We start from the raw sequence: 15,794 nt of genomic DNA on the forward strand, positions 1-15,794 counted from the left end.
GGTTTATAAGCCTCTAAATTATTATGCCAGATAACCAGGAAGGTGCTGATCAGGAGGATGTACTCATCACTGAGAAGGGTACAGAGAAGAAGTCACCTTTCAGGACCCTTGCCCAAGTTGCCCACATTCACAAGGGGAATCCATGTTGCCTTCTCAACCACGATGGCAATGGCTGATGAGCCTTCTGTTTAATGTTCATTCATTACACACACATTTGTTGAGTGCCTACTGAATAAGACAACGTCCCTTCCCTTGTGGAGCATATAGCCTAGTAGAGGAAGACAATGAAAAAGTACGTAAAAATAAACAGGTTGACATAGTGTTAAGTGCTAGACAGAAAATAAAACCAGGCTAATATGACAGAAAACGGGGGCATTGGTGGTTCAGTGGTAGAGTTCTCATCTCCCATGTGGAAGGCCCAGGTTCAGCTCCTGGCCAATGTACCCCATGAGCAGCCACCACGCATCTGTCGGTGGAGCTTGTGTGTTGCTATGATGCCGAAGAGGTTTCGGTGAAGCTTCCAGATTAAGATGGCCTAAAAAGGAAGGCCTGTAGATTTACTTCCGAAAATCAGCCAATGAAAATCCTATGGATCACAATGGTCCCATCGGCAAATGATCAGGGAGACGGCAGAGGATCGTTATGCTTGGGGGCGCCATGAGTCGAAACTGATCCATGGCAGCTAACAATAGTATGATAGAAAGTGACTGAAGGACAAGGAGGAGGTCAGGGTCAGGGCAGGCTTCTTAAAGAGGTGATATTTGAGTAGATGTGAATCATGAAAAGGAGTAAACGTGTCTAGATCTAGAGGAAGAGGGAACAGTGAGGACAAAGGCCCGGTGGCAGGACCAGTTAGCATAGTTCAGAAACAGAAACGGGGGCAATGTGGCCAGAGTGGATTGAATGAGGGAAAGTGATCTGAGATGAGGTGGGAGGGCTAGGCAGGCACTGGGTCACACAGACTCAGTAGGTCACATTAAGGAGTGTGGATTTTCTTCTAAGTGTAATTCTGTAAATTGACCACTAAACAGGTTTGTAGGGGTAATAGGTTTGCTTAGTGTTATGATTTGATTCAGAGCCCCTTTAAGTAGAGCAGTAGAGGCTGACAAAGTAGGTCTGTCCCTGTCTTAGAAGTCCCTGGGTGGCACAAGCAGTTAAGCGCTTGACTACTAACCTAAAGGTTGGTGGCTCAAACCCACCCAGTGACTTCACAGAAGAAAGCCCTGGAAACCTGCTTCCATAAAGATTACAGCCAAGAAAACCCTATGGAGCAGTCCTACTCTGTAACTCTGAGTCAGAATAGACTCAAGGGCAACAGGCTTGGTCCCTGTCTTACCTGATCACTTCACAGTGGTCTCTGGTGGGCCAAGGTCCAAAGATAGAATTCTTTAGTAGAGCCTTTGGTTAGATGTCACCAGTGATCTCTAACTCATTAACACTCTAGGTAAAACATCAGTGGAGAAAATTGTACCTCAGCTGGGAGTTGCAACTGGAAGTTTTCTTGTAGAACACAATCAAATACTAAACTAAGACAAAAAGTTGTCACATTTGAGGATGGAACTATGATCTCTTTTCCAAACAGATCAGAAGGCAGCTTAACTGAATTCCACCTACTGCTCTGGATTTTCCTGGTTTAGGAAAGGAAATTTTGGTAGTGGTGGGGCATTACAATATTAATGTCTCTTTAAAAGGTGTCATTCTTGTTGAGTAAGGTGGTGGATCAAATGGTGTAAACTGCACTTGAAATGTCTTAACACCTTGGGGCAAGTCAAGAGCCAGACCTTTCTAGCTACCCCTGGTTCTGCTCCTGCCGAGTGTGAGATTTTCACATTGGATGGGAGCCCTGCAGCTGAGGTTTCATAGTCAGGGTGTGTTGTTAGCCTATAGGTTTAGTGATGTAGATGGAGTTCCTTTGGAATCCCAGCAGCTAAGTCCACCAGAGCCGCAGAGAATCAGCTCAGAACTTCTGAGGGACTGACAGCCTGGAAAAGCCTCTCTGTCTGCTGGTGTGGAGCTCTTGTTACTGTGGCAAGGCTCAGCCAGTTTCAATGAAAGATGCCTTGAGCTTGGGCTGAAGTGTATTCCTCTTAGGCATCATAGCTGTTCCCCAGTTTCCTTGGCTCCGGATGGAATGAGTCCCAGGGACTATACAGAGCTTTGCTTAAATGCTTGTGTCTTAGTTATCTAGTGCTGCTATAACAAATACCACAAATGGGTGGCTTTAACAAACAAATTTATTGTCTCACAGTTTAGGAGGCTAGAAGTCTGAATTCAGGTTGCTGACTCTAGGGGAAGGCTTTCTTTTTCTGTTGGCTCTGGAGGAAGGTCTTTGTTTCTTTGAGCTTCTGCTCTGGGGCTATCTTCCTGTGACTTGCCATCTCTCTTCCCCTATCTGTGCTTGCTTGTTTAATCTCTTTTATATCTCAATAGATATTGACTCAGAATATCCTGCACTAATCCTGCCTCATTAACATAACAAAGACAACCCATTCCCAAGTGGGATGGTAACCACAGGCGTAGAAGTTAGGTTTCAGGGACACAATTCCATCTATAACAGCTCACATTAGCAGAAGGATGGGGATTCCATTGAGTCATCATCTCCTGTCAAAAAGCCAAGAGTTGTTCGGAATGAAAACAGATTTCCCCAAAGATGCTAAATCCCTAGTACTAATTAGTGGCGATGGTGTGTGTATGTGCATGTGAGGATGGGGTAGGGAATAATTCTGTGCCTCTACTGTTTTAAAATAGTGGCAATCTTTTTGCCAACAGTCTGAGCCATGGAGTGAGTAACCTTGACCCCCTAAGACCCTTCATTGTGCTCACGTGTGTGTGAGTCCTGCAGGAATTGTAGAACCCTTTTCCCCCATGCTGGGTTCAGATATTTAGAATGAATAAATTAGAGGGTGGTGGTAACGTGGTCATTGTCATTGCAGACAATGTGGTATTTATGGTGTCATGGCACAGGCTGTCTTCCTCATGAGGCTCAATGACAAGAGTAAGTTTGCTCTTTCATCATGAACCACTGGGGAGCTCTTTATACACAGAGGCTGCACCAGCTGAAAATAGCCCAAACATCTTGCTATTTCTCTTTCCCAATTTTTGCCTATTCATACCCAGAATAAAAGGCTCAGCCTGTTCAGCCTTCCCAAAGATTTAAAGAACATTATCTACTGAATTTCAAGTTACTGATAAAGGACAACCATCTGTGTTCACCTTGCCTGGTTGGGGCATTCATTCATTTTCTCATTCAGTAAAACTTTATTGAATGCCTACTATGTGCGAGGCACTGTACTAGGTGGTAAGTGAATTGTGGCATGTGAAAAAGACAAAGGTCCAAAGTATGTAGATGCTAACCGAGCCTAAGAGGGACTTCCTCAAGTCCCTGAAGGAGTTGATTTTGATATACGCATCTTCCTGACTTCTGGTCCCGTGCTCTGACCACAACCCTTCACCACTAGACCACACTTCTCCAAATAAATAACTACTTCTGCAAGCTGGGGACAGGCTGTTTGCGGCAGCATTTACGTAGGCGGCACAGACAAGCAGCCTTTCACTTACTGTTGCAACAACATCAGGCTAAACAATGTGCACCAACTTCCAAAGTTGCTGAACAAATGCTTCATGAGGCTCTGGTCTCTTAATTCAAGTGCCACAGGAAGAGCACAAAGTAGGAAGTCTGTATCTAATAAGGAAAAACTGCTGAGAAAAAAATGAATTAATTTTCAATTTGGGTTAAAATCAGATGTAGGATTTTACCCTCCTTTTCACTCTTGGACTCCCACCTAGAAGGAAGTGAGCATATAAATGATCACAAGCTACATAAGGTTTGATTTTATATGCTCAGGTTTGTCCAGAACACAGAATCCTTGCCTTGGAAGGTCTGCCTACTAAAAGGTAGCACCTTTTAGTAGTTACCCCGAACTTTTCAAATGGCAAAGATGATGTCACAGGTTGGTTCTGATTTGCCTTTAATTTTAGGCTACCTTGTATGAGTTCCATTTTTTAAAATGTGATTTTGCAGCCCTGACATGGCTATCGTGAGTAGATTGTCAGGGTGCAGTCACAGGTTCGATGTTAGCGGGCCGGGAGTGGAAGTCTAAGAATGTATCATCTGATACTACTGCTTCTGGCTGAGCGCTTGCTTCCCTAGATGATGCTCAGACCAAGGGAACCCTTCTCAATCTTCATCGCGTCATTTCCCAGAGGACTGAGAATCCAGGCCCCATCTCCCTACTGGAGTCACTTCCTCTGAGACCTCTTCCCAAGCTGTCTTCCATGCTCCATATCACCTCTGTCAAACCACTTGCTGCTGCCCTGCAATTCTCCACTGACTTTGGGGTCTTCTCCATGAGGTTGGATATACCCATGAGAGTAGGGACAGGTCCACCCTGTTCATTACAGTAAGCACTAGTTCCCAGGACAGTATGAACCACAGAGGGCTCTAGAATGTATGAACGAATGTGTGCTTCAGTCCTCGGAGGATGTATCTAAGTCTCCAACTTTCTGGTGATAATGGTGCCAGAAAGGAAACAGTTAAGCTATCTGGAGAAGACAGGCTCACCCAAAGACCCTTTTTCTTTTTTATTGGCAAAGGAAGGATAAATAATACAAGAGATAAATCCTGGATATAAAATCTTGACAATTTTAGGTGTTGGCCTGAGCTGCTTCAAACTCTCAAGGGGAAGTAAATCAAACAGTTCTAGGTTTTCTCCTAAGTGGCCCTGAGGTCCTGTTATGAGTGGAAGGCCAGGCCAGGCCCAGGAATTGAGAGCTTGACCTACTTTACTGGAAACTAATAATAACAAGAGAGATGGATTTGCTTTCCTAACAGTTTTTTTTTAAATAGCCAAGAACAGTGAAGTAGCTTGATAGAATTAGGAGAACGAAGGCCACAGACTTGCTTTAGGATCCAAGGCAGCTCCGAGAAGTCTGTGTTTATATATTATGTGTTTTCCCTTTTCTCTCTTTTTTTTAAGTGAGAGAAAAAAAAAAACCCTAAATTCTCACCAACATAAACCAGTGACATACAATGATGAAGTTCTGTTTTCACCTCTGCCTGTGACTGGGAATGCAAAAATAGCAAGTGGCCCAGTTCCACGAATCCCCGCCTCCCTGCCCTCGCAGCTCGCGCCGCGTTCGGATCTCTAAGAATGGAGGTTAGTGCACAGCCCCGCGCGCGTCGCGCTCAGCCCCCGGACCCGGAGGATGATGTCAGGCGGCTGGAGCGGCCGCAGCCGGACCGGGGAGGCTGCGGCCTCTGGGGAGCAGGGAGGGCGGGCGGCCTAGCCGGGCCGACGGCGCGCCCTGCCGCGCGGCGTCGCCTGGAGACGGCCCTGGCGGCGCTGTGTTGTTGTAAACAGCCGCTTCCCTGTTACTATCTATAGCAGGATCGCCTGGCTCCTGGGTGCGGCGGTGGGAGGCAGGTCGGCCTCCAGGCTCCCCGCGCACCTTGGACGATCCGCCCGCTCCCTAACCCCGCCTCGCCCTCCTGGCCCCTCTTGAGGTGCCCCCCGCGGGCCATGAACGCCCCCGGGCCCAGGGTGAGGTGGCTAGCACGCTGGGGCCGAGCCGTGGCAGTGTGACCCCGGCTGTCCTTTGCAGCGGGGCAGGAGGCTAGGGACGTCTGAGGGTGCGGCGCGCTCCAGAGCACCTGGCTTCCCCGAAGCCCCGTTTTCCAGGCCTCGGAGTCGCGTCTGGAGTCCCAGTGGCCACGGCCTTCGGCCTGGGTGCTGCTGGCGATGGTCCTCCGAGCGCCTCCATCCTCCCCCTTCCAAGTGCGCTCTGGAAAATCACCCGCTGCGGGCTCCCTGTAAGGCTAACTTCCTGGCGAACCGAACCAGCCCTTCGCCCTCCCCCCTCTAGCCCCACCAGGTCCTTAACTGTTACTTGCGCTTCCCAAGAGGCGCTCCCCACCCCGTTACCCAGAACGGGCGCCCGTGCCCTTGCCACGCATCCCCCCACCCCACCCCCAGCTCAGAACGAGGCCAACGACCCCTTCAGACATCCTTGCATGGAAGTTTTACACATGTTCAACGTCTGATGTTTTAGGATTTGACATTAATATCCCCACATGTGATCAAAAAAAAAAAAAAAAAAAGGCAACGTCTTCCTCAAAAACAAAAATGAAGTGAAAATACTCAGCACCGTAGATAAAGTAGGTTTTCGTATTCCTTTACTTTGGATCCCCGACTTTCTGCTCCTAAACGCAGTAACAGTCCTAGGATTATAGCTCGAGCCCGGGGGTCCAGAGGCAAGGGGGTGAGGGTCTGCTTCCACATTCGCACAGAATTGGGGGTGGGGTAGGAGCGCCTTTCATTTCGTGTACCTGTTTCTTCTATACCTGAGCCCCAGAACTGGCTCGGGGTTCTGTACAGCTAGCAGAGAGTCATCCCCACCCCCATCCCGGGAACAGGGTCCGCATTGACCAAGGTGCGAATGTTCGCTCGCCTTCTCCGCCTCCCCCCTCCCGCGGCGCGGCCCCCGCCTCCCCCTGCGCTGCACCCTCGGTGTTGGCTGCAGCCAGGAGCAGTTCCCGTCAGTCCCTCCCCCTCCTTTACACAGGATGTCCATATTAGGACATCTGCGTCAGCAGGTTTCCACGGCCGCTCCCTGTGGCCGTGGGGGGAGCCGTCCCTGCAGCCCCTCACTTGGGGGGCCACGGAACCTCTAAGACCCATATTACTAAACGCTCACAGGAATGTAAAGTCCAGCAAGACGGGAGCCAGGGCACTCCGAGCTCAGTGGAGGCCGCGAGGCAGCGGCAGTGGAGCCCAGGCTCCGGCGCCACCCCTTCAGTGCTGCGATGGTTTCGTCCATGACGCGGGGGCTCATTCATAAAATGCTGTTATAAAAGCGGCGGCTGCGGCGCCTCGTACTCCAACCGCATCTGCAGCAAGCAGCGGAGAACCCGACACAGAGCCGGCAGCGGCGGAGCAGCCAGCGAGCAGTCCCCGCGCTCCTACCGAGCTCTGCTCACAGCTCTCACCTGTCTCCGCCCTCGGCCCCTCGCCCGGCTTTACCTACCCGAGACTATGATGTTCTCGGGCTTCAACGCCGACTACGAGGCGTCCTCCTCCCGCTGCAGCAGCGCCTCCCCTGCCGGGGACAACCTCTCTTACTACCACTCGCCCGCAGACTCCTTCTCCAGCATGGGTTCTCCAGTCAATGCGCAGGTAAGGCTGGCTTCGCGCCGCTGCGGGGGCGGGGGCTCGGGGTCGCCGGGGAGGAGACACCCGGACGGGTTGCTTAGGAAGACCAGTCGAGATCCCCCTATTGCTGGAAAGGCAGGTTGCCCCTACTGGGGCAGTCCTGGCCTGGGGGTCAGAGGCTTGTTGAGGCGCATGCAGGCTTGTCATAGTAAGACTTGGTTCCCCCTTCCGGCGGCAGGCTCATTCCGAACAGTCCCCTGCCCTCGCTCTATAGCTGGGTCTCTGACATGTGCTGGGGCAAACATGTTCCAAGCAAAGACTAGCTAACTAGAGCCTGGCTCCTCAGGGGAGGCGGCAAAATCAGCAATCCCACCCCCCCACCCCCACATCCCGCAGTCTGGAGCAGGGAGGAGGGGCGGGGGAAGAGGGTGCAGCAGCAGGCGGGTGTGTACGGCAGTTTCATTGATAAAAAGCGAGTTCATTCAGGAGACTCCGGAGCGGCGCCTGCGTCAGCGCAGACGTCAGGGATATTTATAACAAACCCCCTTTCAAGCAAGTGATGCTGAAGGGATAACGCAAACGCAGCAGCTGGATGGAGGCAAAAGGCACTGCGCTGCGGAATTCTCGGGAGGAAAGGGGAAGACCTTTCATCCAGGGTGAAGGGCATATAAGAGGGCAGTGTTATGCTTCTCCACCGTCTCTCTTCCTGCTGTATGCGGCACTGGGAACCCGGCTCCATCCACCTGTGTCGGGAACTTGCTCGTTCACGTCCGCTTTCCCTTGTTTCGTTCTAGGATTTCTGCACGGACCTGGCTGCCTCCAGTGCCAACTTCATCCCCACGGTGACTGCCATCTCAACCAGCCCCGACCTGCAGTGGCTGGTGCAGCCCGCCCTCGTCTCCTCCGTGGCCCCATCGCAGACCAGAGCTCCCCACCCCTACGGACTCCACACCCCTTCAGCAGGGGCATACTCCAGAGCGGGCATTGTGAAGACCACAACAGGAGGCAGAGCGCAGAGCATTGGCAGGAGGGGCAAAGTAGAACAGGTGAGGAGCTCTTCAGCACCTTCTCACTGTGGAGGTGGTGGGGGGGGAGGGGTGGATGGAGATGCAGAGAGTGAAGCGAATGGTGCAATTGATTGCCCCATTCCGAACTGAGAACCGTGGCTCCAAGCTCTTTCCACCCCAAGTGAGACCCTGAATAATCCCACCTCAAGAACTATCCCAGTAATTTCTTCCCTAATAATTTCCTATCTCATGCTTTTAGACTGGGCTTTTCTTTGTTCTCTTGCTGAGGACCTTATTTCAAATGCAAGTCATACCCAGTCTGCAACTGCAGGTTACAAATGGCTTCACAGAAAAAAGGTGCTGGGAAGCTGCAGGAGCCAGTCTCATTAGGTGGGTCAATGGAGGCATGGCAGACAGTGTTACTCACTGTTGGTCTTTTCCTGTTATTCTAGTTGTCCCCAGAAGAAGAAGAGAAAAGGAGAATCCGAAGGGAAAGGAATAAGATGGCTGCAGCCAAATGCCGGAATCGGAGGAGGGAGTTGACTGATACACTCCAAGCGGTAAGTACACCTCATGAGTCCCTGCTTTTTCAAACTTGAGGGGAAAGCTGGAGATTGGGCCTAAGGGAGCAGAGTCCTTGAGTAAGACTGTGTCTTATGCTTTATTTTATTCCTTTTATTTTATACAGGAGACAGACCAACTAGAAGATGAGAAGTCTGCTCTGCAGACTGAGATTGCCAACTTGCTGAAAGAGAAGGAAAAACTAGAGTTCATCTTGGCAGCTCACCGACCTGCCTGCAAGATCCCTGATGACCTGGGCTTCCCTGAAGACATGTCTGTGGCTTCCCTTGATCTTAGTGGGGGCCTGCCAGAGGCTACCACCCCGGAGTCTGAGGAGGCCTTCACGCTGCCTCTCCTCAATGATCCTGAACCTAAGCCCTCAGTGGAGCCCGTCAAGAGCATCCGCACCATGGAGCTGAAGGCCGAGCCCTTTGATGACTTCCTGTTCCCAGCATCATCCAAGCCCAGCAGCTCTGAGACAGCCCGCTCCGTGCCAGACATGGACATGTCTGGCTCCTTCTATGCAGCAGACTGGGAGCCCCTGCACAGTGGCTCCCTGGGGATGGGGCCCTTGGCCACAGAGCTGGAGCCCCTGTGCACTCCAGTGGTCACCTGTACTCCCAGCTGCACTACTTATACGTCTTCCTTCGTCTTCACCTACCCCGAGGCTGACTCCTTCCCCAGCTGTGCAGCAGCCCATCGCAAGGGCAGCAGCAGCAACGAGCCCTCCTCTGACTCGCTCAGCTCACCCACGCTGCTGGCCCTGTGAGCAGGCAGGATAGGGGAGGCAGGAGGCACCCACACATGCCACTGCCTGAGTCGGTGCATTACAGAGAGGAGAAACACGTCTTCCCTCAAGGGTTCCAGTAGACCTAGGGAGGACCTTATCTGTGCGTGAATCACACCAGGCTGTGGGCCTCAAGGACTTGAAAGCATCCCACGTGTGGACTCAAGTCCTTACCTCTTCCAGAGATGTAGCAAAACGCATGGAGTGTGTATTGTTCCCAGTGACACCTCTGAGAGCTGGTAGTTAGTAGCATGTTGAGCCAGGCCTGGGTCTGTGTCTCTTTTCTCTTTTTCCTTAGTCTTCTCATAGCATTAACTAATCTATTGGGTTCATTATTGGAATTAACCTGGTGCTGGATATTTTCAAATTGTATCTAGTGCAGCTGATTTTAACAATAACTACTGTGTTCCTGGCAATAGTGTGTTCTGATTAGAAATGACCAATATTAAACTGAGAAAAAGATATGACTTTATTTTCTAGTAGATAGAAATAAATAGCTATATCCATGTACTGTAGTTTTTCTTCAACATCAATGTTCATTGTAATGTTACTGATCATGCATTGTCGAGGTGGTCTGAATGTTCTGACATTAACAGTTTTCCATGAAAACGTTTTATTGTGTTTTTAATTTATTTATTAAGATGGATTCTCAGATATTTATATTTTTATTTTATTTTTTTTCTACCTTGAGGTCTTTTGACATGTGGAAAGTGAATTTGAATGAAAAATTTAAGCATTGTTTGCTTATTGTTCAAAGACATTGTCAATAAAAGCATTTAAGTTGAATGCGACCAACCTCGTGCTTGTTTCATTCTGGAAGTTTGTAAGATTCTGAAAGGTACACTATTCAAGACCAGTCTTTCAAGAAGGGTAGCTCTTGGAGAGGGACACACCCCTCTTTCTGATCCCTTACCAAAGAGGAGAAGGAAACTGTAGAGCCGGGTTTGAAGTGTTTTACAAATACATGTCTTCATGTCATGATGTTGAGATTTTCTATTTACTGATTCTGGGGGCAAGAACCTACTTCTTTTTCTGTTTTGATAGTCAGAGGGGGCCATATTTAAATCCAGTTGTACTAGTAATAAATTTAGATGTCTTGGTTTTACAAAAACCCTTTCATCAAACAGAATTAACCTTCACACAAACCACTTAAACTTTTTACCCCCACAAAATCTTGTAAAGTGTTACTCCTACCTTACACCAAAACCCATTACTGTCAGGTCAATTCTGACTCATAGGACCCTATAGGACAGAGTAGAGCTGCCCCATGAGGTTTCCAAGGCTGCCACATCTTTCGCCTGTGTAGTAGCTGGTGGGTTTGAACTGCCTACCTTTCGATTAGCAGCCAAACACTTAACCACTGTCTCACCAGGGCTCCCGCTCCCACCTTAAAGGTGAGCAAATTAATGAATGTTTTTGTTGTTAGGTGCTGTCGAAGTCAGTTCCGACTCATAGTGACCCTATGTACCACAGAACAAAACACTGCCAGGTCCTGTTCCATCTTTACAATCATTGTTATACTTGAGCCCATTGTTGCAACCATTGTGTCAATCCATCTTGTTGTGGGTCTTCCTTTTTTTCTCTGACCCTGTACTTTACCAAGCATGACGTCTTTCTCCAGGAACGGATCCCTCCTGACAAAATGTCCAAAGTATGTAAGACACAGTCTCGCCATCCTTGCTTCTAAGAAGCATTCTGGCTGTACTTCTTCCAAGACAGGTTTGTTCGTTCTTTTGGCAGCCCATTGTATATTCAATATTCTTCGCCAACACCACAATTCAAAGGCATCAATTCTTCTTTGGTCTTCCCTATTCACTGTCCAGCTTTCACATGCATATGGTGAGAATGAAAATACCATGGCTTGGGTCAGGCACATCTTAGTCTTCAGGGTGACATCTTTGCTTTTCAACAGTTTAAAGGGATCCTTTGCAGCAGCAAAATTAATGACTAGTTAGAACAAATGATTTTCTCTATCTCACTATTGGGTTTAAAATCTTAACTTTCTCACTTGTGATTCTATCCACCAGACTTGTGTTATCTCGTAGTATTTGGTTAAAAAAAGTTTTCAGTCCTTAACTGTAACATATATACATTTAGTTGGACTCTCTTTATTCTCAGAAGGGAAGGAGGCCTGGAGTAATAAACGCATGATAATTTCTGAAGTTTCTTTGACACCATGTGCCTGACATTCAGCTTGCACTGGAAGAAGAAAAAGCCGGCCCTGAGAATTTGAAAGAGATCACACAGTACAAATAATGGTTGATCATTTGGTAAATAAAAAGTTACGTAACAGCTCAATAAGGAGAAGTCAACACGACTCTGAATAAGTTTTAACTAAGAAACTTTATCATCTTAAAAGAAGAACACGACCTTTGTCTGGGACACCTCTGGTAATAGCGCACTTAACACGCACATGTAGGAATCGCAAAGACAGGAGCCAGCGCCCTTCCTGCCCTGCTCCCTAGTACCAGACAGGCACCATGCTTGAGAGCCAGGGACTGTGTTTCCTCACACACTATGCTCAAAAGGAGCTTCAACGCCAGTCTGGTGATAGTTTTTGGCGATAATAAAAATCAGTGGGTGGTTATGGGGTGCCATGCTCAGTCAAGCCACAAGTTTGAATTTAAAATGACAGTTCCATGGAAGCTGATATTCTCACCTACGGTCTTCCTGCTCCTCACGTAATAAGTGATGTTTGAAGGCAACTTACTTCATGCTCTGAAGAGCGCTTGTATGTCTATCACACACCACTTGCATGGTGTTTTTGCCAGTCTTGCAATGATGAAAATAGCCTTAGCTGTTTGCTGTTCAGTTTCGTAGCCTTTAAGGATGATCTGAACTCAATACAGAATTAATATAACTAACACCCAGATCTGAAATAACAAGGTGATATACCCTGTAGGGAAACCAGCTGGCTGTCTGAAGTATTTGATAATAACAACTTGTGAAAGGAGATCTCCCAGGCAAAGAAGGGCAGCTGGACCTCCAGCCCTGGACACTGACCTGTTCTTGGCGACTAGTGCCTCTGGCAGCCCCGATCTTGACCGTGTAAAGAGACAGCATTGCTTTCCCTTTGACAGATCCTTCTAGTTCACCACGGCCCAGCTGAAAACAGGCTGCTCCATCAGCAAGACTGTATTAAAGGTTGAAAGAGTAGGACTTGCACACAGAGACTCCCTTTAACAGGCTTCTCAGAGGCCACAGGGTTCACCATAGAGCTGACGACCTAGCATGCTTCCTGCTGACTACTCCCATGGGATCAGGAGAAGAAAGCAATTCCCTCTCTCTCCAATTAAAGCGCTCCTTCCAAATCCCCGTTTCCTGACTCAGGATTGATACCCAGAACGTCAACTTCCCTTTGGGAAGGACTCAAATCCTTTCCCACAAGATATGGCTTCACTGGTCTCAATAAAGCAGCTATCTCATGGTACCACTGTTCAACACTGATACAACAGGTACACATGTAATACCAGGGCATGGGACTAGGGATTGGAGGGTCATTTCCTTATGCGGGCTGTGTGTGATTTAGCTCACCAATGGACCCCAAAACCTAGCTCAATGCCTGACACATAGTACAAGGTTAATGAATATTTGCTCACTGAATGAATGAATTCTGCATGATTATTAGTACTTAAAAACCCCCAAACCAACCCTGTTGCTATGGAGTCAATTCCAGCTAATAGTAACCCCATGTGTGACAGAGTAGAACTGCACTCCGTAGGGTTTTCAATGGCTGTCAACTGTTGGAAATAGATTGCCAGGTCTTTCTTTTCTGGTGCCTCTGTGTGGATTCAAACCACCAACCTTTCACTTAGTAGCTGAGCATTAGCAGTAATATAGTCCACACGTTCTCTAATTTCTCCTGTTCTGGGCCCTAGTGGGATATTAAGCAGTGGTGGAGTTCACATCTTTTATATCTGGCTGCAAACACACACCTCGCTTCCATCCTTCACTCATGGAATTCCTCCACTACCTCCCCTGGATTACCTCAAGTGCAGCCTCAAAGTGAATGCATTAATTTTAGATGGAAAAAGGACAAGAGAAAAAACAATATGTATCCCTGTAGTGTAGTGGATTGCAGATTCTGGGTCATCCCCGCACATTGCTGTATCTTGTGTAATTACCAAAATGAAAGGGTAGCATTTAACAATTTGTTCTAATAACAGTACTTTTGTATCAACAGCAACTTACCCTGTGTGAATGAAAGTAGATCAATTATGCTATCTTTAATTAATGGACAAAGAGACTGAAGCAAAGTAAAACTTCTCAGGTGATTACTCTGAGGAATCATGATGAGGTTTTGACATTAAAAAAAAAAAAAAAAACCTAAAATAAGAATCAAATCTTTAGACTACATATGAGATTTCCTTCAAACACAGAATAATCAAACCAAACCAAACCCGTTGACATCGAGTCAATTCCGACTCATAGTGACCCTACAAGACAGAGTAGAACTGCCCCAAGAAGTTTCCAAGGAGCATCTGGTGGATTTGAACTGCTGACCTTTTGGTTAGCAGCCATAGCTCTTAACCACTATGCCACCAGGGTTTCCATGGAATAATCAAGTCCCTTAAAAATAAATGAGATACGAGCATCACTTACCAACTGAGTATCAGAGTGCTTTAAATTGTGCTATTTTGCTATTAACACTTAAGAGGTAATCCTTGACCCCTCTCCACCTCCATCTCATGTCTTCGTCCCCTACAAGCACTCTGCTGTGGGCCTCCCTTCCATTCCTGACATATAGCATGCTTGTTCCTGCGTCAGGGCCTTTGCACTGGCTGTCTCCCTGCCTGGGCCTCTTTCTCAAGGCTGGTGCTTCCTGTCACTCAAGGCTTAACTCAAATAACATCTCCTTTAGGAGGACTTCTTTGGTCTCTCTATCTAGAGTACCTTCGGCACAGACTCTATCCCCACCACTCTCTATCCCATTCCCCTGTTTTGCCCTTTTCAGAGCATGTGTCACTATCTGTGATCCCTGGGTGGCACAAATGATTTTGCACTCAACTACTCACTGAAGGGTTGGTGGTTTGAAGCCATGCAGTGGCACCACAGAAGAATGTCCTGGTGATCTGCTTCCATGAAGATCCCCCCCAAGAAAATCCTCTGGAGCTCAGTTCTACTCCGTAACACATGGGGCACCATGAGTAGGAATCGACTCAACGGCAACGAGTTTGTTTTTTGGCATCACTATCCGCAACATTTATGTATTCTTTAAAAAATTTATCTGCTCCTCACCACTGGACTGTGAGTCCCATGTGAGTAGGGACCTTTTCTGTCTCCATCGCCTCTGTATCCCCAGTGTCTATTAAGCACTCAAATGCTTGCTGAATGAACGAATGAATGTAGACACGAAAATTACAAAGATTTCTAAAGTTAGGTAACTAAAACTGAAAAGTGAAGATTAAACTGTGTACTTCGTACACTTCTTCCAGGGTAGGAGAGCATGCTCCTTTGTTTAGAAAATCCCTGTCAAGGGTTCCGCAAGATTAAGATGAGGAACTAACTAGCTTAGTGGGGAAGCTTAAGGGGTACTGTCTTAGTCATCTAGTGCTGCTAGAACAGAAATACCACAAGTGGATGGCTTTAACAAAGCGATTTATTTTCTCACTGTCTAGAAGTCCAAATTCAGGGTATCACCTCCAGGGGAAGGCTTTCTCTCTCCGTCGGTTCTGGAGGAAGGTCCTTCTTGTCAATCTTCGCTGGACTAGGAGCTTCTCCTCACAGGAACACCAGGTCCAAAGGACATGCTCTGGTCCAGGTGCTTCTTTCTTGGTGGTATGAGATCCCCACTCTCTGGTTGCTTCCCTTTCCTTTTATTTCTTGTAAGATAAAAGGTGGTGCAGGTCACACCTCAGGGAAACTCCCTTTACTGGATCAGGAATGTCACCTGAGCAAGGGTGTTACGTGCCACCCTAATCCTCTTTAACCACATGCAGAGATTATGATTTATAACACATAGGAAAATCACAAAATGGAGGACAACAACACAATGCTGGGAATCATAGCCTAATCAAGTTGACACGTATTTTTTGAAGACACAATCCAATCCATGACAGGTACGAAAAGTACAAGTAAACTGCAGATCAGTGACACTTCTAGACTGTAATTACAAATTGAGAAATTTGTTGCAGCATCAAACGCAGAACGGATGCATATATAAGTCTAGGTTATAATCATCTTCAAATACAAGCAAAATTATATTTTTTACTCTTACTGATATAAAATTTTCAGACTATCACACAAGTTTTTTGAGTTCATTGGTTCCTAGCAATTGGTGTGCTACATTAT

At 47.6% G+C, this 15,794-nt stretch overlaps 1 protein-coding gene across 1 annotated transcript; it reads left to right on the forward strand.

Moving 5' to 3' along the window:
* The first annotated feature begins 6,869 nt into the window (after positions 1–6,869).
* FOS (Fos proto-oncogene, AP-1 transcription factor subunit) lies at positions 6,870–13,859 on the forward strand. Its single transcript, XM_064292762.1, has 4 exons — positions 6,870–7,172; positions 7,943–8,194; positions 8,608–8,715; positions 8,844–13,859. Exons 1-4 carry the CDS (start codon positions 7,032–7,034, stop codon positions 9,483–9,485), a joined length of 1,143 nt encoding a protein of 380 aa, XP_064148832.1. The 5' UTR covers positions 6,870–7,031; the 3' UTR covers positions 9,486–13,859.
* Positions 13,860–15,794: the final 1,935 nt, after the last annotated feature.

Source organism: Loxodonta africana, chromosome 10 (assembly GCF_030014295.1).
Source record: "Loxodonta africana isolate mLoxAfr1 chromosome 10, mLoxAfr1.hap2, whole genome shotgun sequence".
In the NCBI taxonomy this organism is placed as follows: domain Eukaryota; kingdom Metazoa; phylum Chordata; class Mammalia; order Proboscidea; family Elephantidae; genus Loxodonta; species Loxodonta africana.

Excerpts from the sequence above, each read along its gene's own strand:
- FOS (XM_064292762.1), top strand. The coding sequence starts at position 7,032 with ATGATGTTCTCGGGCTTCAACGCCGACTACGAGGCGTCCTCCTCCCGC. Across the intron at positions 7,173-7,942 it reads GTTCTCCAGTCAATGCGCAG|GATTTCTGCACGGACCTGGC; the intron begins GTAAGGCTGGCT and ends GTTTCGTTCTAG. Across the intron at positions 8,716-8,843 it reads TGACTGATACACTCCAAGCG|GAGACAGACCAACTAGAAGA; the intron begins GTAAGTACACCT and ends TATTTTATACAG.